This window comes from Haliotis cracherodii, unplaced genomic scaffold (genome assembly GCF_022045235.1).
Source record: "Haliotis cracherodii isolate W230 unplaced genomic scaffold, xgHalCrac1.p SCAF_3, whole genome shotgun sequence".
Taxonomy (NCBI): domain Eukaryota; kingdom Metazoa; phylum Mollusca; class Gastropoda; order Lepetellida; family Haliotidae; genus Haliotis; species Haliotis cracherodii.
Window position 1 is genome coordinate 75,992,745 of NW_027266286.1, and position 25,771 is coordinate 76,018,515.

At 41.0% G+C, this 25,771-nt stretch overlaps 1 protein-coding gene across 1 annotated transcript; it reads right to left on the bottom strand.

Annotated features, from left to right (window-relative positions):
• Window positions 1-1,432: 1,432 nt before the first annotated feature.
• Window positions 1,433-25,001, bottom strand: LOC139475714 (sodium-dependent multivitamin transporter-like). The gene is made up of 15 exons (XM_071258901.1): window positions 24,636-25,001; window positions 23,960-24,025; window positions 22,825-22,876; window positions 22,577-22,644; window positions 22,159-22,313; window positions 19,784-19,924; window positions 18,835-18,964; window positions 14,515-14,603; window positions 14,245-14,360; window positions 13,458-13,525; window positions 7,430-7,516; window positions 5,689-5,873; window positions 5,102-5,202; window positions 4,178-4,293; window positions 1,433-1,486 (listed from the first exon to the last, which is right to left on the bottom strand). Exons 1-15 carry the CDS (start codon window positions 24,999-25,001, stop codon window positions 1,433-1,435), a joined length of 1,794 nt encoding a protein of 597 aa, XP_071115002.1.
• Window positions 25,002-25,771: the final 770 nt, after the last annotated feature.

Sequence of the window (25,771 nt, forward strand, 5' to 3'; positions counted from 1 at the left end):
GCGGGGTACGGGCGGAAGTCTTTCCGGAAATTGTATAGTGGTATAGTGGTGGATTCGTTCCTGGACAATAAATGTGCCGTCAGCTCCCACCTTGTAACCTTGTGGTTTTCATTTCCGAGAAACCCCAAATCCCATGCTACTACATACGTGGTGTTATTTTATACACTGGTAGTACTAATTAGTAACTTAGATTGTTGGTGGCCGAACGCGTAACCTTGAGGGTGGTTGAAGTAGCGTGAAGTATTGTCCCCATAAAGGATGTGTAAGTTCCACGTCATGCAAAGTATTATTTTTATGCATGCCACAGTTTTAAAAGTAATATATTTAACATTGATGGTTGAACTTGCATACAATCACCAGCAGCTTAAGGGATGGTTTAAATCCTCCTGGGGAGTCGTTCAGGTAGCAGAAGTATTGTAAGTCCCCAAAGTCCCTGGTATGGTGGCCTCATTGTGCTTGCTGGCGATCTATTGCCAATTTTTGTATTGTGTTGTTGAATCATTATCTCTGCTTTCAAATGTTCTCAGCTAGTTTTAAAATCGAAACTGTGATAATCTAGTTGTTATACAATCCATCGCTAACAGGTTTTGTATTCAATATAAATATATGAACTGATGTCAATGATTCTAGCACGAAATTTATAAGTTATATATTACATATGCATGCATGATAAATGTATTTATGAAAGTGTATTTTATTATGATGTTTGTTTAAAGCCATAGTAATTTGAGAGTCACCACTGTGTTGCTGTGATGTGAGCATGTTATTACCCTATTTACCGTATTTTGGATTAATACGGAGCGAGTTAGTAGTCTGTCAAGCGGTGTTTCGCTCCTGAGGACAAGCAAGTAAGCTTGTTGTTTTGTATGGTTTCAGCTTCAACCTTCTTCGTATGCTATGCCGATAGTATTTACCAACCCGACAGTAAGGATGTATGTCATGTTTTTCATGGGGCGGTCGGGTAGCCCATCTGTAAAGCGCTCACGCCGAAGAACCGGGTTCGAATCCCGACATGGGTACAATGTGTGAAGCTCATTTCAGGTGTCCCCTGCATCGATATTGCTGGAATAGTGCTAAAAGCGGCGTAAAACCGAACTCACTCACTCACTCACTCACCCGAAACGTTGACCGTCACAGAAGAAAGCAGTGAGAAAAATGGCAGAATCGGATGTTTATTGACTTTGAATCTGACAGTGCTACTTATCTTCAATCACTGGTAACATAAGATAAGCAAAGTAACGTATGTCCGACTATTGCCGTGCCTCAAAACTATATTTGTCTTCAGTTTTGAACTAGTGTTAGTTAACGGATGAAACTACTGGTACAAAGCGGGTATCTCCAGATGCCGGTCCCGAATCTGCCGAGAAGCGAACCCACACGCCGTGTATAATACGAGGGGAGATAACTCCATCATGGGATAACATACATGCCACTAGAAAATACACACGTCGTGACTCATCTCCGTTTCATCTTCCTGAGGCGGTCGCTGTAGAGAACACAAAACACTGTAAAACTGTGTAGGAATTACACCGGGAACACAAGATGAAACAATCTGTACATTTACTCAACGTATCTATAAGTCTGCGGCGACATCAACGGACACAACTATACTATTGAGTTGAGTAAACTAGTGTCCGTTGATTTCACGGCAGACTTATATATATACGTCGAATAAATGTACTGATTGTCAATAGTACACACAGAGACACAGTCGGTTCAGCCCTCCGTAACACACCATGCATCACAACCGTCACCCAAAATTACCCCCCCACCCACCCACCTACGTCACACCATTTCATCACCGGATCTTGGATTGTATATACACTCTTCAAAGAAGAAACGCAGCGCCAGATTTGTGTGAGGTAATACATTTATACGAGGAACCATACAAGGTATTGAACCACAAAGTTGTGGAGTAAACACTTGGTGATTGTAGTCATCTCAGTTATCGGTACATAGGAAAAGTCCAAGATGAAGCTCAGCTCCCATCAAGACGCGTATGTCCCCCGTTGGAATCGATAGCGGCCTGACATCTCCTGCCCATGGTAGAGACGAGTATGCGCATCACATCCTGGGGTATTGTAGCCGACTCGGCCTGCAACGCAAAAGCCAACAGCTGCAACGTCTGGGGTTGTGGTTGACGTCAGCGTAGCCGTCTATCCAATTCATCCCACAGGTGCTCTCTCGGGTTCAAATCCGCCGATCTGGATGCCCAGCTGAGAACATCAACGTTGGTGTTGTGTAGACAGGCTCTTGTGATCCGTGCTGTATGCCGTCGAGCGTTGTGCTGCTGGAATACATCGTTGCCGTTAGCTGCAATTGGGGGGACGTGTGGTAGGAGAATTTTGTTGATGTATCGTTGATCCGCAAGATTGCCCTGGATATGGACTAAACCTGTCATGCCATGATGAGAGATAGCCGCCAACATCATAACGCTACCCCCACCAAACCTGTACACTTCCTGTACGCAGTTTCCGGCGTAACTCTCTCCCCGAGCTCTTCCATCTCCTCGACGGAAAAGGAATCTTGATTCGTCGCTGAACCAGACATCTCTCCATCGCAGTTGAGGCCATACCCTGTGTTGACGACACCAATGTAGTCGTTGTTAACGATGTTGTCGACTCAATATGACCTGGTGCTCTTTGACGGTTTCGTACTGTTTGGGGTGCGGTTTAGATGGCCGTGGTCGTCCTCTCACGTGGGTAGTGCTGTCGGATGTAGCGATCTTGGTTACTCTTGGTCGTCCCGACCTTGGCCGATCATGTGTTAAGCCATACTGTTGAAACCGATCCCATAACCTTGTCATGGTCCTGGGCGCAACATTGAACACCCTGGCTAAAGCTGATAGGGATTTCCCTGCATGCAAGCGGCCGATGACGTTGCTTCTTTGCACTTCTGTTCATCTTGGCATGTTGTTGAACTGTCACTGTTCGATTGACGCAGATGCCAGTCAATCAACAACCCTACAGCTCCATGGTCGTTTTGTTAATGCACTGGGTGCGTTTTTCCGAATCGTACGTGTTCCCCGACTGATGGTTTGCATGTCCTTGTTGTGATCATTTTGATCCGGGAAATGTGTCACTGACACTATAACACATTAAACCTCTTCGTTTTGCACCTCTTGGTTCGCCACTTTTGCTTTTATGGCCAAAACATCCGTATTGCGTTTCTTTTTTTGAAGAGTATACATACACAATGTAACGAATGCGCAGATACAAACAACCTCGAGGGTCGAACGAAACCGGTAGTGATATTGTGTGGAATACGAAGGGGGATAACTCTGTCATGGGATAACGTAAAGGCCACTCGAATATATGATCAGAATATAACTTGAATGTAGGCAGTAACAACACGTTAGTTGTTAGTTCTCCCAAGGAGTCAACAATGAGGTGGCAGTATATAGTTTTAGTACTGGAAAAGTAATCTCCGGATTCCATTTCAAAACCATATGGCTTTGGCATTATTACAACATACACGGTGAAATAACTACAGAAAAACAATCAAAGGTGTCATTTAGATGAGGTGGGGTGAAATTGGGTTTAACATCGCGTCCAAGATCATTGCACTTATATAGCGACGTGCTTGCACCTGTGTGTGTGGCTGCTTGTTCTAGTCCGGACTGATGCCGATTTATAGTGCTAACTCACTGAGATACCATGCCGCAGTTTAACATGAACACACTACTCAGATACAGTATACTGACTCCGAGCCGATCAGTCCTTGTTAGCCCCTCAATGCCGAGCGCCAGACAAGTACCATCTTGTAACGTCTTTTGGTATGACGCAGCCGGGGATCGAACCCCAGACCTTCCACTCTGGGCGCACGCTCTACCACAAGACCACGGAGGCGGTCTGTCATTTAGAAAACATGCGAATATCAATTACACGTGTTGTCGTGTTTTGTTGTTTAACGCCGCACTCAGCAATATTACAGCAATATGGCGGTGTACATAATCGAGACCAGACAAGCCTGAGACTGACATCATGAGCGTGGATCAGGGCAACAGGGAAACGAAAGAAAAAAGTCATCGAGCCTGACTTCTAGATCACGTTAATTGCCTCTTACGGCAAGTATGGATTGCTGAAGCTTAAGGTGTATTCTCTACCTAGATCTTCACAGGTCGGAAGTTGTCGCGTAACCTGATCACTGTGTGTGAACATCACAGAAACGTACTGACCTCAACGACAGGTGTACAGTCACATGTATCCATCACTTTCTTCGGTAGACACGGACAGAACGAGCGGATGAGTGGGAAGACCAGTTTAGGGTCTGTTGTGACGAGCTTCCCGTACCCTGTGAAGGGAAATGCTGGTTACTAGTTACATCTGTGTAGTTCTCATTTGCACCGACGTTAAGCGTTGACATGTAAATAAATCTAGCACACTAGAGTTGATAAGGTTCACACTGGTTTTGAAATTAGAGTTGAATAGTAGAAAACTAGCGTTGAATAGAAGAACACAAGCGTTGAAAAGTAGAACAATAGAGTTGAATGGTAGAAAACTAGCGTTGAATAGCACACTCGAGTTAAATAGTAGAATACTAGAGTTGAATAGTAGAACACTAGTGAGTATGGTTTTACGCCGCTTTTAGCAATATTCCAGCAATATCACGGCGGGGGACACCAGAAATGGGCTTCACGCATTGAACCCATATCGGGAATCAAAACCGGGACTTCGGCGTGACGAGCGAACGCTTTAACCACTAGGCTACCCGACCGCCCCAGTAGAACACTGGCGTTGAATAGTAGCACAGTAGGGTTGAATAGTAGTACACTAGCGCTGAATAGTAGTACACTAGCGCTGAATAGTAGTACACTAGCGCTGAATAGTAGTACACCAGCGCTGAATAGTAGCACAGTAGGGTTGAATAGTAGCACACTAGCGCTGAATAGTAGTACACTAGCGCTGAATAGTAGTACACTAGCGTTGAATAGTAGGACACTAGAGTTAAATATCGGATGTCTTGAGGTACAGTGATCAACACGTGGACGCAGAACATAAACTCTACTTGTTATCACCTGTACAAATGTAGGGAACGAAGATCAAACACCAAGATCGGTTATATTAGTTAATAGTTACGTTATGTTTGTAGATGGCAGTACCCGTTATGAAGCTGACAATCATGCCGACTATGACGTTGATGAAGGCCCCCGTGGCTGTGTAGTAGAGGAAAGAGAGGCGGTAGATGCTCAAGTCGTCGTACCTTGAAGTAAATAGCGTTTGTCAGCATATACCGTGTCCTCATGTGGTAACCAACTACAAAATCTTTCGTAAACGTAATATGAATCAATTTTTTATCGTAAAAGATTAACGTAAAGATTATTGTTCAGCATAAATTCGTATATAACTAGATCTAACGCCACAATAAAACCAGTTAACATTTGATATTTGCAAAACACGATTTGCAGTAATGAAACGAAAGCAGAACCAAATGTCTCCATATTTCCCCAGAGAAACCGACGATCCGCATTCGCATGGAGATGCTATCTCATTTTAGATTCAACATGACAGTGTGTGCGCTATTTGCTATGATTTTTTCATGACTTAGCCGACACAATACTGACCACTGAATTGTTACCGTCATAACAGATTGGCAAACCTTCCATTGCACTATGTTATAACCTATGTTATAGTCACTGTCACTCATATTTGCTGGTTTTGTCAAGTTAGAGACCGCGTAAGATCCTACTGTTCGGCTGACATGGTATTGTTAGCCAGCGGTGTTGGTGTCGTGGGCATGGTGGAGTTGGTAGCGTTCCAGTTGCAGCCTTTTACAGAGAACTGCGACATTGGCGAGGCGATGTCGTGGATGAAGGCTCCAACAGCGATCCACAACATGACGGTGATGCCAGAGATGTAGCCACACAGGGCGCCCTGCAATTGTAAGAAGAAAGGTGTCTGGAGTGGCGGGGCTGAGTCTACTACAAAACTGATTGGGTCGTGAATTCAAAACCACCCCACTGTGTTGCAGAAGGAACATATGTCTTAAAATGAAATTATTGAAATTTAAATTATTTAATTCATTTGAAACTAACTTATTAGGAACAGAAATCTGTACACAGAAGACGTAATTCAAAATAATAACATATCGTCTTCAGCTACACCGCAATGAGTAAATGTCTGTCATGTCACTCGATTTTCACTAGATTGTCTGGTTTGTTTACATGCTAAACGTTCCCTGCGACGCCTGTAAACACGACGTCTATACCACCCGCACGGCGAAGCATACAACGTGACTCGTCACTAAACCAAACTTGTCTCCATCGCAGTTATGGCCATACTCTGTGCCCTTGACACCACTGATGCAGATCCGTCAAAATGACACATCGAACTCGTAGTTTATCGCGAATACCTTCAGCGCGTTAACGTTTCCTCGCTGTCTGGGCTGACATCCCACGCTATCCTGGTATTGCCGTAGTTGTAGAGGTGGCCGTGGTGGTTCTTTCACGTAAGTGACGTAATCGTATTAATCTGTCCTGTGTTCCAGTAGTGTCACGTGATCGACCGGATCTGGGAAGGTCACGTGTTGTCACGTGTTGTCCCGTGTGTCTGATAACGGTTCCACAGTCAAGAAATGGAGCGTGGTGCTAGGCGGAAATATCCTGTATGCAGAAGATGATTGTCCTGTTTGCAGTCGGCAGATGACGTTGACGCGTTAGGTTTCCGTCAGTCGTAGCTGGTTTTCGCTGTTCACTTACTGTAAGACTGTCATGGCATGCAAATGCAAACCCAACATTCTAAAAGCCAAACACGTAATGTTGCACGTGCATGTCATGCTGGTGTGTTTCGGCGTCATGCCGTCACGTGGTTGTGTTTTTGTGATTTTTTTTACTTTTCACAAAATGTCTGCAGTACCTTATTTTTTCCATACAGGGGCAGTCGGGTGGCCCAGTGATTAAAGCGTTCGCTCGTCACGCCGAAGACCCGGGTTCGATTCCCGACATGGGAACAATGTGTGAAGCCCATTTCTGATGTCCCCCGCCGTGATATTGCTGGAATATTGCTAAAAGCGGCGAAAATCAAACTGACTTACATACCCCAAATAGTATACATAAACCACAAAAGGGGACACGGGTGGCCAAGTCGTCTAATGCGCCGCGATTCGCTGTGCGGAGTTGCGTCCCTTGGGCTCGCCAGAAACCTATGATTGTGAGTTCGAATCCCGGTTCGCCCTGATTATGTTTCTAGGTTTGTCAGCACCATACCCGTGCTCGTGGGTTTTACCAAAGTGGTAAACGTCAGAGACCTGAATCACTTCGGGCTTTCCTCCCACATTAAGCTGACACACCGTGATATAACTGGAATACTGTTAAAAGAGGCATTACACCCAACTCACTCACTCACTGTTTAACCCAAAACTACGTACAACAGGTTTGTCCAGAAGGACATATATCAAGCCACTATATGCCAAATGTGTCTGAATTTCTCACCCATTTATTTCCTCTCGGGAAGAACATTCCCAGAATGAAGACGCCAAACACAGGTCCGTCAATGATGCTCATAGCAATGTAGGGGAGCTAGAACACAAGAACAGACACTTTCACTGACAGGTGTCATGACACTAGTATAACAAGAACAGACACTTTCAGTGACTGGTGTCATGACACTAGTATAACAAGAACAGACACTTTCAGTGACTGGTGTCATGAAACTAGTATTACAAGAACAGACACTTTCAGTGACATGTGTCATGACACTAGTATAACAAGAATAGACACTTTCAGTGACAGGAGTCATGACACTAGTATTACAAGAATAGACACTTTCAATGACAGGAGTCATGACACTAGTATAAAAAGAAAAGACACTTTCACTGACTGGTGTCATGACACTAGTATTACAAGAACAGACACTTTAACTGACAGGAGTCATGACAATAGTATAACAAGAACAGACACTTTCACTGACAGGTGTCATGGCACTAGTATTACAAGAATAGACACTTGCAGTGACTTGTCAGGAAATTAGTATAACAAGAACAGACACTATCAGTGACAGGTCTCATGACATTAGTATTACAAGAACAGACACTTTCAGTGACAGGTGACATGACACTACCATTACAAGAACCGACACTTTCACTGACTGGTGTCATGACACTAGTATTACAAGAGCAGACACTTTCAGTGACAGGTGTCATGACACTAGTATTACAAGAACAGACACTTTCAGTGACTGGTGTCATGACACTGCCATTACAAGAACAGAGACTTACAACGACTGGTGTCATGACACTAGTATTTCAAGAACAGACACTTTCAATGACTGGTGTCATGACACTAGTATTACAAAAACAGACACTTTCACACATTGGTGTCATGACACTATTATAACAAGAACAGACACTTTCAGTGACTGGTTTCATGACACTAGCATTACAAGAACAGACACTTTCAGTGACTGGTGTCATGACACTATTATAACAAGAACAGACACTTTCAGTGACTGGTTTCATGACACTAGCATTACAAGAACAGACACTTTCAGTGACAGGTGTCATGACACTAGTATCACAAAAACAGACACTTTCACACATTGGTGTCATGACACTATTATAACAAGAACATACACTTTCAGTGACTGGTGTCATGACACTAGCTTTACAAGAACAGACACTTTCACTGACTTGTGTCATGACACTAGTATTACAAGAACAGACACTTTCAGTGACTGGTGTCATGACACTATTATAACAAGAACAGACACTTTCAGTGACTGGTTTCATGACACTAGCATTACAAGAACAGACACTTTCACTGACAGGTGTCATGACACTAGTATTACAAGAACAGACACTTTTACTGACTGGTGTCCTGACACTATTATAACAAGAACAGACACTTTCACTGACCTGTGTCATGACACTATTATAACAAGATTAGACACTTTCTCTGACAGGTGTCATGACACTAGCATTACAAGAACAGACACTTTCAACGACTGGTGTCATGACACTATTTTAACAAGAACAGACACTTTCAGTGACAGGTGTCATGACACTAGCATTGCAAGAACAGACACTTTCACTGACAGGTGTCATGACAATATTATAACAAGAACAGACACTTTCAATGACAGGTGTAATGACACTATCATTCAAAGACACACACTTCCACTGACTGGTGTCATGACACTAGTATTACAAATACAGACACTTTCAACGACTGGTGTCATGAAACTGTTAAAACAAGAACAGACACTTTCAAGGACTGGTGTCATGACACTAGTATTACAAGAATAGACACTTTCAACGACTGGTGTCATGACACTTTTATAAAGAAAACAGACACTTTCAATGACAGGTGTCATGACACTAGTATAACAAGAAAAGACACTTTCAGTGACAGGAGTCATGACACTAGTATAACAAGAATAGACACTTTCACTGACAGGTGTCATGACACTAATATTACAAAAACAGACACTTTCACTGACTGGTGGCATGACACTAGTATTACAAGAAGAGACACTTTCAACGACTGGTGTCATGACACTATTATAACAAGAACAGACACTTTCAATGACTGGTGTCATGACACTAGCATTACAAGAACAGACACTTTTACTGACTGGTGTCATGACACTATTTTAACAAGAACGGACATGTTCACTGACAGGTGTCATGACACTATTATAACAAGAACAGACACTTTCAGTGACAGGTGTCATGACACTATTATTACAAGAACAGACACTTTCACTGACTGGTGTCATGACACTATTATAACAAGAACAGACATGTTCACTGACAGGTGTCATGACACTAGTATTACAAGAACAGACACTTTCAGTGACAAGTGGCATGACACTAGTATTACAAGAATAGGCACTTTCACTGACTGGTGTCATGACACTAGTATGGGCGATCTTTTTCAATTTATCTTCCCTTTACTAACCCGCTAGGTGCGCTGACCCGGACGGTCCAACCTTAAACTGACGGCGCATGTGGTATGCGCGATACGAACACTACATGTTACTATGGCGCCTATAGACAGTTAACTAGTATAACCTTCACCTCTGTCGGCAACGGTCACGCTTGTGTGTGGACAGTATATCTTTTCGCCTAAACAATGATTTATCTATTGCCATGTCCGGAAACAAATGTTCTTTGATTTAAGGATACATCAGGGATGACCACGACTGATTATATTGAATAGTTAACCACTAGATAGGCGTTCGAAGCGATGCGGTGAGATCAGCTGATCGTTCATCCCAGGTCGCTTTGTTGACGTTTTGCAATCGGTACTGAAAGTGTTGCCCTTGATGTATGAATATCACACTTTTAAAAATTAAGTAGATTTTGTATACGTTCCTATATCTATGTTGTAGCATCGCCGAGCAGGCTACATCATATGCATGCATTTCAGTAGGTACAGCGGTGAGGCGATACGGTACGCGAAATGTGAAGGTCTCATGCAACGTTGCCCGTTGCCTCAATGTTGTGAATATTGACAGCAACACATGTAAGTATTTGTCAGATATATAACAGAGAGCAATGAGAATTGTTCTCAAGAAATTGTAAATGTAACAGGCACTGTAAAATTATTTCATCAACTAGATATCATGATACATGAAATGGAAATAACTGAAATCTGTTTTGATATTTAAGGGTTATAATTGGTGCATGTATATGTTGTGTAAAAGGATTTTATGTATGAACGGTGGCTGTTTGTTGCCAAATACTACCATGATTATATTTCAATATGATCAATGAAAGATATATATTATTTTGGCCTTTTTTGAATTTTACAAAGTAGAAAAAAAGATTTCAGACACAGACGGCCCCAGATCTATATATTAGTTAAAATACATATTCAAGAGTATTTGTACCAACTACAATTTTTATAAAATAAAACAATATATTCATACTAATTTTCAATCTCTATAATGTTGATTGTATTAACAATGCAGCGTCTACATCCAGTTTGCATTGACAATAATCATATGCTTGTGACACAGATAAAGCTGATTCTTAACTTCATTAGGCCTTTCTTTTTAGGTTTCCTTGTTCTTATCTGATGTTTCAAATTCCAACATGAACAAATCATTAATGTTATTCTTTTTTTCTTCACACCAAAAGATATCTGCATTGCACAATGACTCTTATTTTATTTAATATCTTGGCACACTTGTGCATGTGTACTAGTATTTGATTACACATGGATGACTTTTTAGCAGTCATCTGTTTCTGAACTGAATATTATGCCAATAAAGATAAGTAACATAAAAAAGGGACTCTGGTATTCTTTCAGGTTTGGAGAATCAATCAATTCATTGTGAAAACATTTTTAATTTCTTACATAAGTTACTTTGATCTTGATAAGATCAAAATAGATCCAAATTAAATTGAGGAGATTAAATTATGCAGTCTAATTCATTTCAGCCAGTCTGTCTAAAATCCGGTCCTAATTTTCTGGCAATAATAAATGAATGAAAATTTAAGAAAGAATATACCTTGCCTGTGTGAATCAGTCAATATGCATATTGGCTGAAATTTTCAGTCAAAATACATATTGGGCCTGGCTATAGACGCTGACTGTAACATATGTAAGTATAATCTGTTATATTCAAAAACAAATAACATAAATAAATCCATTTATCTACATGGAATGACTGTGGGGTTCAATTTGGGGTTCAAATCAGAAGATTTGATGATATACTTTCTAAATTCATATTTGCTATATGATAATAATATCTACAAAATATACTTAATACTACAGGTGTCTTGAAGTACTGTTGAATGAAAATCAGGATACTTAGATACAGCAGGGTAGTGTGTGGGTTTGTATGGGAAATAATTTGTCAACATTAACATAAATATTATGTTAGTAAAACAAGAAGATAAAACTATGATTTAGATCTATTTATGCATCATACACATTTTTGGGGGTAGTTAGTATGATTTGTTGTTTGTTGGGACAAATCTCTGTAATTTACTACTATTTTAAGAGCATGAGGATCAGAATTCTGTAAGAAATGATGGATGAATGAATTAACACCTGTAATGACTCAGAGCCTTAATGGTGGGACACATGTTATAGGGGCAGAATAATATGGGTAAATCTCTTATTTCAAGGTATGACGAGTGGTATGTATATTGCAGCTGAGTAACCGAGTGCTTAATAGATGCATGGTAGATGTTCATTTGGCCTATTTCTAAAAAAATAATATAAATTTAAATATTCAGATGCAACTTTAATTTTGATATAAAAAGTAACATTTAAAATCAGTTATTTTATTATATTGAACGATATTTCTTCTTAAAGTATTTGTAAAGCCACGGATGTAAACTTTCTAGATCTATATATAATATAGATCATTGGTAAAGGCCTGTCAAAGATGTATGTGTGCTGCAAATGTTGGCGTATCACTAATTTTATCAAATTGAAGTCCATGGTAGTATTTGTTGTGATTTGAATGCTTGAATTGTTGTGGGAAATAACACAAAGGCTGATAAATTAAAAGAGTTTGCATTATTTCATCGATGCAATATGTAAGCCCAGACTGACAGAATGCCTCGCTGTTTTCTGACGTAGAAAATACCGTGGCAATATACCATTTTTCATGACGTTATTCCCGCTATATTCCATAGTGACAATTCGTCTTGAAGTTGAAGACTCAACAAATGTCGATATTATCAACTAATAATCACTACAAAATGTGTGCTAGTTATAATTATTCAGTTGTAAACGACTGTTTTTGAACGAAGGTGCAACAGGACAACTCTTTAGCTTGGCTCCGTCTATACATGTCAGTAGTTGTCGCAGCGCGCATTGATCCGGGAACCAGACCGGAAGCGACAGTTTGGACCGTCGCTTATATCATTTCAAAAGGAGAGTTATTGCCCTTTGGAACAAAAAGATCGCCAATTACAAGAACAGACACTTTCACTGACAGGTGTCATGACACTAGTATTTCAAGAACAAACACTTTTACTGACAGGCGTCATGACACTATTATAACAAGAACCGACACTTTCACTGACAGGCGTCATGACACTATTATAACAAGAACAGACACTTTCACTGACAGGCGTTATTACACTATTATAACAAGAACAGACACTTTCACTGACAGGTGTCATGACACTAGTATTACAAGAACAGACACTTTCACTGACAGGCGTCATGACACTATTATAACAAGAACAGATACTGTCACTGAAATGTGTGCATGCTATTGTGAGCAGATGAACTTGTGTGTTGCGCTGACGTCACAAGACATCTACTCCTTTGGAACCAGATGAGGAAGAGGTTCCCACCAATCTAGCACTGGTGCTTTGTGCGAGGTGACGAAATCGGATTGAGTGGTCAGGTTCAGTGACTTTGTTGATTGTGTGTCACTGTATCTCGGCACCAGGGGTCCACTGGTTTGACAACAACACACTCGATTGTCCACTGAACGCCATGATTCAGCTGGAACATTGCTTACGGCATTAAACAACATGAAGTAGTTTACCTCTAACAGGTTCCCCAATCGTGATGCAACGAACGCTATTCCGATACTGATACCTCCACATGCTACAGCTGAAATACAGAGACATGATACAATACACGCAATACATTACATAACACAATACACTAAATACATTACATAACACAGGTAACACATTACATGACACGTGTAACACATACGACTGGTTTGCTCGGAGTCAGTACATTGTGTCCGAGTGGAGGGTCCATGTTTAAGCTGTGAACTGGTATCTCAGAGGGCTATAATGTCATGGTTACCGACTGAGGACAACGTTTGTCTGAATGAACATTTACTTCTAAAGGCTGAAGCCTGTACATTACCCTATAGTCATGACATGTATAGATCTAGAATCACTTAATTGCCATTACTACTGCCATTGCCCATTTTATTGTACATTGATTGTCAGACATCCTAAACGAACTGTGCCACTGCCACTTGTCATTACTACAGTTGTTTGTATTGCACACACACACACACACACACACACACACACACACACAGCAAATGTATTTTGATCTATTATATTTATAATGTTGATGACCTTATTTGGACATCATACAATATGAATCTATTGATAATTGAGCGCGGATCGAGGTGTCCATTGGTTATCAATAATTGTTGATCGTCACACACTGGCCCGTTAGATGATATTCCGGTTTCTTCAAAACAGTTCCTGCGTTGATGTTAACTTGTTGAGTTTAAATTTGTATATTCAAATAGTTTGTATCTCATCTGCATACAACAGCCCACCGTTCCCTATGCTATGACCTACTTGTAACCTTGGTGATGACGGTGGCTGTGAAGTTGTTGATGTTACAGCTGCAGAAAGGTCGGATGTAGTCCTGCAGAACCACCGCAGACACGGCGTTCATCCCGGATGAGAGGGAGCTGGAAGTGACAAATCTTGTTATATTCGGAATACTCGCATATGTCGCAAGAATATAGAAGAGTCAAAATTCAACAATGGTTTCAAATCATCATTGAAATGCAATCTATGCAAGGTAACTGCTCTTCAATGACTGGGACAGTCGTGACACCATACCTGAGACTGCCACTGAAGATGCAGGACAGGAAGATTCCAGGCAGGCCCGGCAGGTGCCCCAGGATGTCCATCACGAACAGCGGCAGTAACTGAAATACAGGGTTAGGGTTAGGGTAAGGGTTGAATAGAGGCATTAACTGCAATACACACAACTTGTATAATATTCAGGATGTGTGATTGACATTTTGACATTAGTCTGGTCTCGTAGATTGGTACAATGGTATTGTAGAGAGGCTGTCACATTGTTCTCATACATATTTGTTTTTTTGAGACGTCATCATGCTGTACTTTTGTATATTGGTCTTGTGGAGTAGGTAACATGCTGTACTGATGTATATAGGACTTGTAGAAGTCATCATGCTGTACTGATGTATATAGGTCTTGTAGAAGTCTTCATGCTGTGCTGATGTATAATGGTCTTGTAGAAGTCATCATGCTGTACTTTTGTATATAGGTCTTGTAGAAGTCTTCATGCTGTGCTGATGTATACTGGTCTTGTAGAAGTCATCATGCTGTACTTTTGTATATTGGTCTTGTGGAGTAGGTAACATGCTGTACTGATGTATATAGGACTTGTAGAAGTCATCATGCTGTACTGATGTATATAGGTCTTGTAGAAGTCTTCATGCTGTGCTGATGTATACTGGTCTTGTAGAAGTCATCATGCTTTACTGATGTGTATTGGTCTTGTAGAAGTCGTCATGCTGTACTCCCTTTCTTAGGGAGTATATTTTATTATACAATACCTACCCCATTTGTCTAGATAGAAAACCTAGGAAATTGCTGAACATCCAAGGAAAGTTGCTATATTTTGCTAAGCAGTTTCTATATTTTGCTAAGAAGTTGCTATATTTTACTAAGAAGTTGCTATATTTTGCTAAGCAGTTGCTATATTTTGCTAAGAAGTTGCTATATTTTGCTAAGCAGTTGCTATATTTTTCTAAGCAGTTGCTATATTTTGCTATGCAGTTGCTATATTTTGCTATGCAGTTGCAATATGTTGCTTAACAGTTGCTATATTTTGCTAAGCAGTTGCTATATTTTTCTATGCAGTTGCTATATTTAGCTAGGCAGTTGCTATATTTTGCTAAGCAGTTGCTATATTTTGCTAAGCAGTTGCTATATTTAGCTATGCAGTTGTTAAGTATCCTCGATGGTGCAGTCGGTACAACGGTGGACATACATCTGTCTTGCCGCACTACTAGTCTGGAAGGTAGTACGAGAAACTGGTAAACATTGTGTAGCAAGTGAGAATCTAGAACAACCTAGCAAGCCAAAGAAAGTGTGTATATGGTGTAGTTTGTCTACCTACTATGCTTTTGATGGATGTTGTATATTGTGGGGTTTTTCCGGGTCTGGGGATATTGTTTTTCTATATATCTATAAACATAGATACTAGGTTTCTTCTTGTAGAGTTTGCGCAATATAGGCTAGACGATCTATTTTTCTGTCTGGTTATCTTTTCGTTCTACCAAGCTGGCAGATGATTGGACCACGAAGTTTGATGTCCTCCATAGCTTTCTCCAGGAAGAATCCATATACCGGTGTCTCTACACCATCTTCGGAAACAAGATACAAATATGCGCATGGATTGCCACAATACTTTGTTCTAGCATACCGATATTCTCCTGCTTCTAGATCTATTGCTTTTCTCCTAGTTTTTGGTACTGTAGCCACTTGTAGCCCATTTTTCTGTAATAGATCCTCGTATTCCTGGTGTATTTGCCGCAATTCTGAAAGTAGTTCTGGATTTGGAGCTGCAACGACTCGTATTGGGTTCCAATGGATAGTCTTGTTTTCCACTACGAAGGATTTGGTTTGTTCTATCTCGATTTGGAGGGGCTCTATTTCTGGCAGCCAGAAAGTCTTTCTACCACGTTTGTCCTCGTCCTTTTCAAATATTCGGTCCATACTAGAAAGAATATGTCGTAGCTCTTTTGTTGTCCAGATCCTTTTTTCGCGAAGAACAACTCGGGTGCTATCTCCTCTTTCTTTATAGCCAAGTATGGAATACATTCCCGGTTTCAATTCCGAGACTTTCTTTGTTCCATAATCTAAAATCGTAAGGACTAGTTTTTTACCACCCATGTTTTTTTCTTTGTAGTCCACAACGGTTTTCTCCAGTTTGTCTATTCTTTTCTCTCGTAGTTGTCTTTGCTTTTCTAGTTCTTCTCCTACAACACGATGCCACAGATTGGTTTCCTCTTCGTTTTCCTCTATTTCTCCTTGTTTTAGGGGTATTTCCTTTGGTGGAGAAGGAGAACTTGTTGGCGGCTCTAGTTGTATTGCATTTTTCTCTGTCCTGTCTACAAGACCAGGCGCTTCTTCGACTTCTTTGCTATTCCTTGGAGAAAAGACGAGCATTGTTTTTTCTATCATCCTTTTTATCCGAGATTGGTGAGTGTCCGACTTTGTCTAGGATGCAATAGAATGGTGCATTGGATAGCCGCAAATTCTCTATTCCATCCATCTCTCGAATGGTTTCTTGTATTAAGTATTTGAAGACTGGCACCTTTTTTCCACCCACGTGTAGGAGTAGGAGTGGTCTGTTTGTATTTCGTCCATTGCTCTCTAGCGCTGCTACGGCAAATTTCGTGCACACGTATTTCCCGGCTGGCAATGTTGATGCTTTCTTCTGTTTGGAAATGGGTTGCGCTGGTAATAGTTCTAGATCTGTCGGACCCCCGTGGTTTGGTATTCATAGGATGGGTGGATTCTCCTTTGGTGGATCAGGGAGGTTGGGGAAGGCGCCTTCAACGGCTAGTCTTCGGAAGGTGCAGTCATTTTTTTCCACACCGGCACTGCTCTGCTAGAGTTTTGGTAAGTATTGAGAATCAGGTACACAACCCAGTGCACTCGTCGTTCAGATTTTCTATATTCACTATACAACTAGGGATCGCTATCTGGTCTGGGGTCACTAAGGGCAGTCGATTTTTGGGTGGGGGTAGGGTGGTGAATCTGTTTGTCCATAGTGGGCATTTCTTTCTATCGACGCAGTGGTCTGTGGCGCCGCATTTGCAAGTGGAAGTAGGATCCTCGAAGATGCTTGGTGGTGTAGGACAAGTGGTAAGACAGTCCCCGCATTGGTTGTGTGGATTTCTTTCCCTTTCTCTAGAGGAAACGATACGAAGTTTGCCGAGGCTTCGATGCTTGTTGTATAAGAAAACGAAGTCTAGTATCAAGCCAGCCTCAATTGAAAGATGGAAGACACATAGGTATAACTTTAGAAACTGCCTCGGGATTTGGTACCGCTTGTAGAAAGTATGCCCTAAAGACTCCAAGATTTGTTTCTCTCTATCAGATACGAATAGAAAAGGGTATGTTTTTGCGAGATAATCGTAGTTCTTCTTGTTTCGTTTATTGCTGTTGATAATTTGTCCCCTCTTTGTATCCACAAATTCGAATATATCAATCTTGTGATATGTGGTACTTCTGTTTTGCTGCTCGAACAGATAAAGCGCCTGAGCGAATTTCCTTGTACGCTTCTCTTGGTAGGGCTGCTCTTGGCATTTTTCTATATCCTCAAATGTTTAATTGGGAGTACTTCTATTCGGTCGCATTCGACTTTGTTTCTTTTCCTTTACTTTGATGCAATCCTGTTTCGGCACCTCTCGTTTTTTCACCACAAATGATATTTAGTTTAATGACATGTCGATCGTAGAATAGCATCATCATTTTAATGGAAGAGAGAAAAAAATCCCCTCCTTTAGTAGTAGTATTGGAGTATAAATCGTGCCCCATCATGGGTGTACCGAGAAATATCTATACTACTCATATCGGTCTTGTAGAAGTCATCATGCTGTACTAATGTATATTTGTCTCTTAGATAGGCGCTCACAATGTATTGATATATATAGGTCTTGTAGAGAGTCACGAGACAAGCGCCATCTAATGTTCTATCGCTTCTCGAGTTCAAGGTCGGGTGGATACAAAAAGGGGTTATATTGTTAGAATATTTTATCAATTTCAACAACCTTCCAACAATTAGAAATTGCTTAGAGTGCTGCCTGTCAGGTCGATTTATACACACTGCAATACCTTGTTAGTACTATTCATAGACAGTTAACAATCTGAATACATCACACTATTTTATGGACAGCAACTTCTTTTTGTTCTTTGTACGACGTGTCAGAGCTCCTTCTTGCTCCTGCAACAGGTAAGTGAAGGAGCATGAAGTAGCTCTGAAACGCCGTTCAAAGAATAAAAAGAAGCTGCTATACATAAAAAAGTGTCATGTATTTATGTTCTCCCAACTTCTAAATGCCTATCAAAGACTTAAGTTAATATTGTGTTGTAATGACATTTAGTCGAAAGGTTCACCTCATCCGTCGTGCTGACGAGGTTGTACTGGAGGGGGTCACAGTCCTTATAGAAGGCAAACAGAACTACCCCCACCATGCAGCACAGGCTGACAATGAGCACCAGCTGGGCCCCGCTGCACCACATCGCACTGCAAGACAAAGCAGGTTATCAGACAAATCAAGTCAGCTTCTTTCGCATTCACTCCCAAAGGGCAATTCAAATAATTTATAATATTAAACACTCAAGCTTTGTTGGTTTCGTACTACATCATTGGATATCCTTTTTCAACTATTACAAAGATCTTAAATCATGTTCCCCGCCGTGATATTGCTGAAATATTGCTAAAAGCGGCGTAAAACCATACTCACTCACTCAAATCATGTAGCAGGAAACCAACAGAGAGTGTTTTATGAAGGCTGGGAGGCTGAAATCTTGACTGTGTATATTAATACATTCAGGATATGCTCTTACAGGCGCATTATTCAAAATTCATTTACTTCCAAGTCACTGGAAGCAGGTGTGACTGTTCATGACGTGTGTGCACTATTCGGGTGACAAGAGTGTGATTAATTCTAACTAACATCCTTACAAGATGTATTCCTGAAATGTCAATACCAATAGGAGTACAAATAGAAAGTACCGCAGTTACATTGGCATAAATCATTGACAATTAAACTCATGAAAAAGCCCATGTTCTTAATAACTATGTCCCTTCATTAGTCACTGTATCTGGTTTCAGATAAACAAATGTAAAAATAATTATATACATTTTGTACTCATGTCTCACGTTTGGGCCAGTGCATGTGAGTGGAGTTTGGAATCAACGTAACGTTTGTTCGAATAAAGACGAATTACGCGTGTTGACAAATGTGCATTTTCAGACGGAAACGAGATGTATTTTTATCTGCTTCACTCCGAACGCATTGTGTTTAAATCGACGACCCTGTCACATATCTCATGGACTTACATCTGGGCCTTCTTGAGCGTGGGGCAGGCGAGGATCCGCTGGACCTGGCTCTGGCTGATGGAGTAGTAGGACATCCACATGACCCCGCCCCCCACAACCACGGCCCAGAAGGACGCACGTGTTCCCGGGTCCACGCTGAAACTGTCGACATGGGAATTATGTTTCTAGGTTTGTCAGCACCATACCCGTGCTCGTGGGTTTCCCCAAAGTGGTAAACGTCTGAGACATGCATCACTTCGGGCTTCGGGCTTTCCTCCCACAGCTGACACGCCGTGATATAACTGGAATACTGTTAAAAGCGGCGTTAAACCCAACTTTGCTCACTCGACATGGGAGGGTAAAGACTACTTGTTTTACCACGCATTGTGATATTCAGGTAACTGATTCACGCATTCGGTAGGAAATGAGGTAGGACGTGACTGAAGACGCACTTGACCTGTCATTGGTCGTGTTGGCATGTCTTCGTACGTAACTTGTCAAAGTCATTGATTGTGTTGGCGTGTCTTTGTACGCATCTTTTCAAAGTCCCGTGTCGTTACAGGGTGTCTAAGTACGAAGTTGTCAAAGGCATTGATCGTTACAGCTTGTCTTAGTACGTAACTTGTCAAAGGTATTGATCATTACGGCGTGTCTCAGTACATAACATTTCAAAGTCATTGATCATGTTGGTGTGTCTTAGTACGTAACTTATCAAAGTCATTGATCGTGTTTGGGGGTCCAAGTCTGGCCTTGTCAAAGTCATTGATGATTACAGCGTGTGTTAGTACGTTATTTGTCAAAGTCATTGATCGTTACAACGTGTGTTAGTACATAACTTATCAAAGTGACTGATGTTACGGATTGTCATGTACGTAACTTGTCATAGTCACCGATCATTACAGTGTCTTAGTATGTAACTTGTCAAAGTCATTGATCGTGTTGGGGTGTCTCAGTACGTAACTTATCAAAGTCATTAATCGTGTTGGGGTGTCTCAGTACGTAACTTATCAAAGTCATTGATCATTACGTTGTTTCTCAGTTCGTAACTTGTCAAAGTCATTGATCGTGTTTGGGTGTCTTAGTACGTTATTTGATAAAGTCATTGATCGTTACGTTGTGTCTCAGTACTTAACTTATCAAAGTCATTGATCGTTACGGCGTGTCTCAGTACGTAACTTATCAAAGTCATTGATCGTGTTGGGGTGTCTCAGTACGTAACTTATCAAAGTCATTGATCGTGTTGGGGTGTCTCAGTACGTAACTTATCAAAGTCATTGATCGTTACGTTGTGTCTCAGTACGTAACTTGTCAAAGTCATTGATCGTGTTTGGGTGTCTTAGTACGTTATTTGTCAAAGTCATTGATCGTTACAACTTGTTTTAGTACGTAACTTATCAAAGTGACTGATGTTACCGATTGTCATGTACGTAACTTGTCGTAGTCACCGATCATTAAAGTGTCTTAGTATGTAACTTGTCAAAGTCATTGATCGTTACATTGTGTCTCAGTACGTAACTTGTCAAAGTCATTGATCGTGTTTGGGTGTCTCAGTACGTTATTTGTCAAAGTCATTGATCGTTACAATGTGTTTTAGTACATAACTTATCAAAGTGACTGATGTTACGGATTGTCATGTACGTAACTTGTCATAGTCACCGATCATTACAGTGTCTTAGTACGTAACTTGTCAAAGTCATTGATCGTTACATTGTGTCTCAGTACGTAACTTATCAAAGTCATTGATCGTGTTGGGGTGTCTTAGTACGTAACTTATCAAAGTCATTGATCGTGTTTGGGTGTCTCAGTACGTAACTTATCAAAGTCATTGATCGTGTTTGGGTGTCTTGTCAAAGTGATAAATCGATACGGCGTGTCTGAGTACGTAACTCGTCAAAGATATTAAACGTGTTGGTGTGTCTTAAGTATGTAACGTGAGTAGTATATGAAATTATCAAAACGAGGTTTGCGCGATATATCTTATATCAAAATACTGTCGGGTTGTATCTATTTATCATCCGACATCATTCTTCTCACTTTTCTTGTGAAAACTAGCCAGCCCTACAGGCGGAGAGATTAGTGATATTATTGGATCTGCAAATGGTCTGCAAAGCAAATTGCAGAGATATATCCCAGAAGATGTATCCTGGGAGAGGTCGCTTCATCCTTCAAGCATGATCTCCTATTCTCCCCTGAAAGTCAATTTTAGATTATAAACTAAATAAAACATACGTCTTAAGTTCGTATTGTTTTGGTGCTGGGTGTTGACTGGTTCTGGATGTCCGAGCTGACGGCCCGCTGGCTATGTCCACGACACCCTGGGAAATACCTATCCGCGTCAGTGACAAGGAAACCCGTAAACTAAGTAATCAAAGTCGCCAAGTCAGCGCTGTTCTTACTCATGAAAGTAGATTCTGGAGTTTTCGCTTGCAATCTCCCATGCCCGTCCAAATCCTCCAATTGTTATACAACCTTGTATCAATACCGACAGGAGGCCCACGAGGATCAGGACGGCCTGGAAACTGTCTGTCCACAGCACAGCCCTCATCCCACCCTGGGACAATGAAATCATCAATACTTACATAAATATGAGACAATAAAATCAGCAATACTCAAGTCAATTTGAGATAATGAAATCATTAATACTTACGTAAATATGAGACAATGGAATCACCAATACTCGCGTCAATATGAAACAATGAAGTCCTAAATTATATCAGAATGCATCATTCTCCGGTCGACTCACACACTTCGGCCTAAGCTGTACACTGAATTTGTGGGCACTTGTGTCCGTGTCATGTGTGTTTGTGCACTCACCAGTGATGTATACAGAGTGACCAGACATCCCACTGTAAGAATAGACACCCAAAGCTCCATGCCGGTTACTGTAACAGCACAAAGTGTTTCAGCAGAATGACGGGCAAGCAAGCCAGGGTAGGCATAAACACACTCATTTCAATGCTTCGATACTGCTAATGCTATAATAAACCGTACATCAGATTAATTACACACATTAATTGTAGCACATTATGTTTTCAATAATGATTTCGGTGTATATCTAGTACCTGTCTTCAGTGCGAGCGAGGGGGCGTACAGCACGGTGCCCATGTAGGACATCTGAAAACATGGCAACGTCAGTTTTCATTACAATCAAAACAAGACACGAAAAGCATAAGCGGCGTTCACATGGTTACTGAAGAAAATACATTACAAATATGCTTTCAACTGCTGTTCGTATAAAACATCCACTAACCATCCTCAGTAATTCACCGTTTGCTGTATGAACCATCCTTACAAACTCACCTTTTTTAGTATTAATCATTCTCCCAAACTCACCGTTTGAATGAGTAAGCATCCTCACTAACTCAACGTTTGAAGTAGAAACCATCCTCACTAAGTCACCATTTGAAGTAGCAACCATCCTCACTAACTCAACGTTTGAAGTAGAAACCATCCTCACTAAGTCACCATTTGAAGTAGCAACCATACTCATTACCTCACCGTTTGTAGTAGTAACAATCCTCACTAAGTCATCGTTTAAAGTAGCAACCATACTCATTACCTCACCGTTTGTAGTAGTAACCATCCTCACTAACTCACCGTTTGAAGTAGTTACAAAGGTCACAAACTCACTGTTTGAAGTAGCAACCACCCTCACTAACTCACCGTTTGAAGTAGTTACAAAGGTCACAAACTCACCGTTTGTAGTAGTAACCATCCTCACTAACTCACTGTTTGAAGTAGTAACAAAGGTCACAAACTCACCATCTGAAGTAGTAACCATCCTCACTAAATCACTGTTTGAAGTAGTAACAAAGGTCACAAACTCACCATCTGAAGTAGTAACCATCCTCACTAACTCACTGTTTGAAGTAGTAACAAAGGTCACAAACTCACCATCTGAAGTAGTAACCATCCTCACTAACTCACTGTTTGAAGTAGTAACAAAGGTCACAAACTCACCATCTGAAGTAGTAGCCATCCTCACTAACTCACTGTTTGAAGTAGTAACAAAGGTCACAAACTCACCATCTGAAGTAGTAACCATCCTCACTACCTCATCGTTTGAAGTATCGACCATCCTTATTTACTAACCGCCGTCATAGCTGGAACATTGCTGAGTGCGGCGTTAAACAACAAACCAACCAACCAACCTTATTTACTTACCGTTTGAATTAGTAACCACCCTCACTAACTCACCGTTTGAAGTACCCAGCTGAATGATATCAACACTCTGACAGTGCTCCCGTACCTCCTGTCAATGTACTGAAAGAGAAATGTCGCCGTGAAAATATATGATCTATAAATGAACGTTGCACTTAATGAGGTCTTTATGTATTCTATGGCAGAGTATCATGTGCTGAGACATTGTAGAGGTTTTGTTGTAAGATGGATCACAGTGCAATGCGCAGGCCGTGGATTTAATCGACAAAGTAAAGTGTCCCTGAAGCTTCCTGATACAATACACTTCTTACAATACACTTATCCTTCACATTTTTGATACAATACACTTATCCTTCACATCTTTGAAAGGTAACAGAAAGTGGTTCCCACAAAAAGTACATTGTTACAATGTCCTTTTCTGTAAAATGGCTGGCTGTTTTAAATGAAAGGTACATAAATTATAGCTGAACAATTTCTAATCTTGATACAAAATCCCAGCACACATTAATGCTTACATATTTGCAATATATAATAAACAGGTTTAACTAGGACAAACAGACATGAGCTCATACGTATGTGATGTGTGTTTTATTTCAGACATTCCTACATGATGACACATATATATGTACTGGATCACAGAGTACATAGGAGATGGCATGCAGGGTTCACAAATCAAGACCCAAAATGACTCACTCATGCCTTGTTTAAATACCTCGTACACGCTGGTGATCCCGATGTTGTACAGCACAGGGTTGAACACATGCGCTGCTCCCGCCACTGCCAGCACCATCCCCAGGGCCAGCCACCAGAACATCGTGGTGTAGTTGTAGATCTCAGCCGGGAGTCCTAGCAAGGTCAAGGCCGAGAGGAACGTCAAAGCCAGGGACAAGGACACCGGAAGTACGCCCATACTTCTTCCTGCTACCAGATATTCAGCTGGATCTTGATCCTTCTTGTTTTTCATTGCAAAATATAATCCAATAAATAACATGACAGAGAGTGTGCAGCCAAACACGGCAAAGTCCACCACTCCCAGGGTCTTGGTCTCTCCAGTCTGGATGCTGTAGGACGTCTCCATGTTGTCTCTCGATGATAGTCACGTCAAGCTTCAAATAAGATTAAAACAGAATAGAACAAGGAAATGAATAGACGAAACATTGGCTACTACAATATATTAAGGTATGAAGAGTACTAGAGACGTCGTGCATACAATCTGAAGGGTTAATTCAGTGTATGAGAATATGTACCAGTGCAGGTATATATAAGTGTATAAACATAGATACATATAAATATATCCATCAGTGATAATGTAGTCTTCTTGAGGGTGACACACATATGCAGCACAGATGCAAGCTCCTGGTTTGGTGTCATCAGCACACCAGATGTCGGATGTTTATTATATCCCAATTATCGTCAGATATGTGTGACACAAAAGTATGGAGCCGGTGGCATTATTACTGTTCATGGCAACAACCACGCACATTTTAGCACGACCTTTGAATCCTTTGAACATACAGGAGCAATACAGTGCTATATAATGGTTGTCTTTTCCCCTTCAAGACTAGTCTTAACAAGAGAGTATTCCATGACCTACGTCACCAATTTATATAGCTCAATTCAAATACATCCAGAGTGTTACTTTATGTTTGACGTAAACTAGAAATTGAAATGTAAATTGTCCACGATCAGGTCCAGCCTTACCTTAGCAATCCCACTTTCCTACACTAGTGACAGCACTGTAACTACATCACCGTGACGTGTACATGCAGTTGTAGAAAGACTTGATGTATTTACAGTGAACCGCGATGCGCATGCGTAGCCTAAGCAGTAACATGGTTAGTGATAACG